The sequence below is a fragment of the Bison bison genome, unplaced genomic scaffold (assembly GCF_000754665.1).
Source record: "Bison bison bison isolate TAMUID 2011002044 unplaced genomic scaffold, Bison_UMD1.0 scf7180017864304, whole genome shotgun sequence".
Classification (NCBI taxonomy): Eukaryota; Metazoa; Chordata; class Mammalia; order Artiodactyla; family Bovidae; genus Bison; species Bison bison.
In genome coordinates, this window is record NW_011494876.1 from 13,843,145 (window position 1) to 13,844,887 (window position 1,743).

Below are 1,743 nucleotides of genomic sequence, written 5' to 3' on the forward strand. Positions count from 1 at the left end.
CTGCTATTTGTTCTTGAGCAAGGCTCCCACAGCACATTTCCGCTTGTGCCCAGAGGCGAGAGGGTTGGGTGGTTCTTACCCAGCCTGCAGAACAATGGCCATTCTGAGTGACCCTTAGAGTAGGTGTGTGGGTGCGGCTGAGGTGGTGTCTGGGCAGGGGGCCCGCAGGCAGACAAGGAGGGTGGAAGTCGCCCGTCAGCTAGCACTGGCTAAGAAGACCTACCTTGACTGAGGTGGAGAGGGAAAGTGGAGGCGCTGGGAAGGTGGAGCAGCAAGAACCCCCTCCCACTTTGTGCCCTGATGTTTGGTGGTTACCTGCCACCGCCCACCCCCTCTTCTCCATCTCAAAATCACAGAAGCACAGGCTGCTAGAGCTCCCTGAACCTCCCAGCCTAACTTCTCTACCCCGGGTCCCGTTGCTGCCAGGCATGTTTCCTGAGATGCCCACCCCCTCCTGATGGGATTGCCTCTCCCCACCATCAGGGTCTCCATGTTGATGGGCAGGGAGAGGGTGAATTCTGGGAGAAGCTGTCCCTCATCTTTGTGGACTAGGAGATAGGGAGAGGGGAGTTGGGGTATTTAGAGGAGTGGGCTGTCTTTCCCAGGGCAATGCAAGCTTGCACACAGCTGGGACAATGGGGACGTGGCAGCTGTGTGAGCAGGCTGTGTGGTGAGGACAGAAGGCAGGACTCTGCCTAGGGGGCCACAGAGGACTGAGATGGGGAGAGGTCAGGAGACCCTAGTATCGGCTACGGGACCCAGGAGCAGGAATTCTCAAGGCCCCAAGAAGGTGTCAATCAGCCCAGAAGCCACAGGTTTCCCACCCTGGGATCTTTGGTTTCTGCTAAATAAGGGTTTGTCATGGGTGGTTCATTTATGAACCCTATATTTTTCTTTTAAGGGAGAAAATTGCAGGGGGAAGCTGCTAAAGCCTGCTGGTTCTTGGGGGGTGCTGCCAGCTCAGGTAGTCAGGACACATTCTGTCTGGGTGTGTAGGGAGGTGTTTTTGCCATCAGCAGTAATGTGTTTCTTGGGCTGGGGAGCATGGAGGAGGAGGAGGACTAAATGAAAAGTTGTTCCCAGCCTGCATATGAACAAGTCAGTGACGCACAAAATGGACAGGAGGGGGACAAGAGCCTCAGGTTCAAGATTCCCTCCATTAAAAACCAAGATGAAGGAAGGGGGGAAAAAAAACAGATAAAAAGACAAGGCTTCCTGCCCGCCTGAACTCAAACCCAGACCGTGTCTGCCTTGGATTGCATCTGAGCCCCACGTCCACTCCCCACCTCTAGAGAACTGGGATCTGAAACAGGCCCCTTCCCCTCTTCTCATGGAAAGTGAGCCAGATGTGTCCTGAGGCTAACCTGACAGCACTTGCGGAAGCCTGCAGCCAGCGGCACTTGTGGCTGGGATGTCAGCAGGTAAAAGCAGAGGAGGAGCACTGTGCGGAGGGGGCTGGAGAAGAGAGGGGAAGAGAAGACAGCGGCTATGGAAGAGCGTAGGGGGAGAGCCCAGAGCCCCAGGCATGGATGTCAGAGCTGCCAGCAGCTCTGCCCCCGAATCCCGTTTTTTCAGCGGCAACTAGGCTGGGTCCCCTGGGGAAGTTACTCTGGAAAATGGAGGGAAGAGTTCAAAATCCTGACAAGGAACACCTGCACTTGGAAAATATGGATAGCTTCTACTGATCTCCACCCCGCCATCCCCATGGTACCTTGTGTTATTCACTCCTGGAAATGCCTCTGT

At 55.2% G+C, this 1,743-nt stretch overlaps 1 protein-coding gene across 1 annotated transcript in view; it reads left to right on the plus strand.

The window, feature by feature from the left end:
• SEMA3G (sema domain, immunoglobulin domain (Ig), short basic domain, secreted, (semaphorin) 3G) overlaps nt 1-1,357 on the plus strand; it is a 10,726-nt gene extending 9,369 nt beyond the window's left edge. The window contains exon 17 of the mRNA XM_010851940.1: nt 1,293-1,357. Coding sequence (XP_010850242.1) covers nt 1,293-1,357 — 65 coding nt within the window. The remainder of the gene's footprint in view (nt 1-1,292) is intronic.
• Nucleotides 1,358-1,743: the final 386 nt, after the last annotated feature.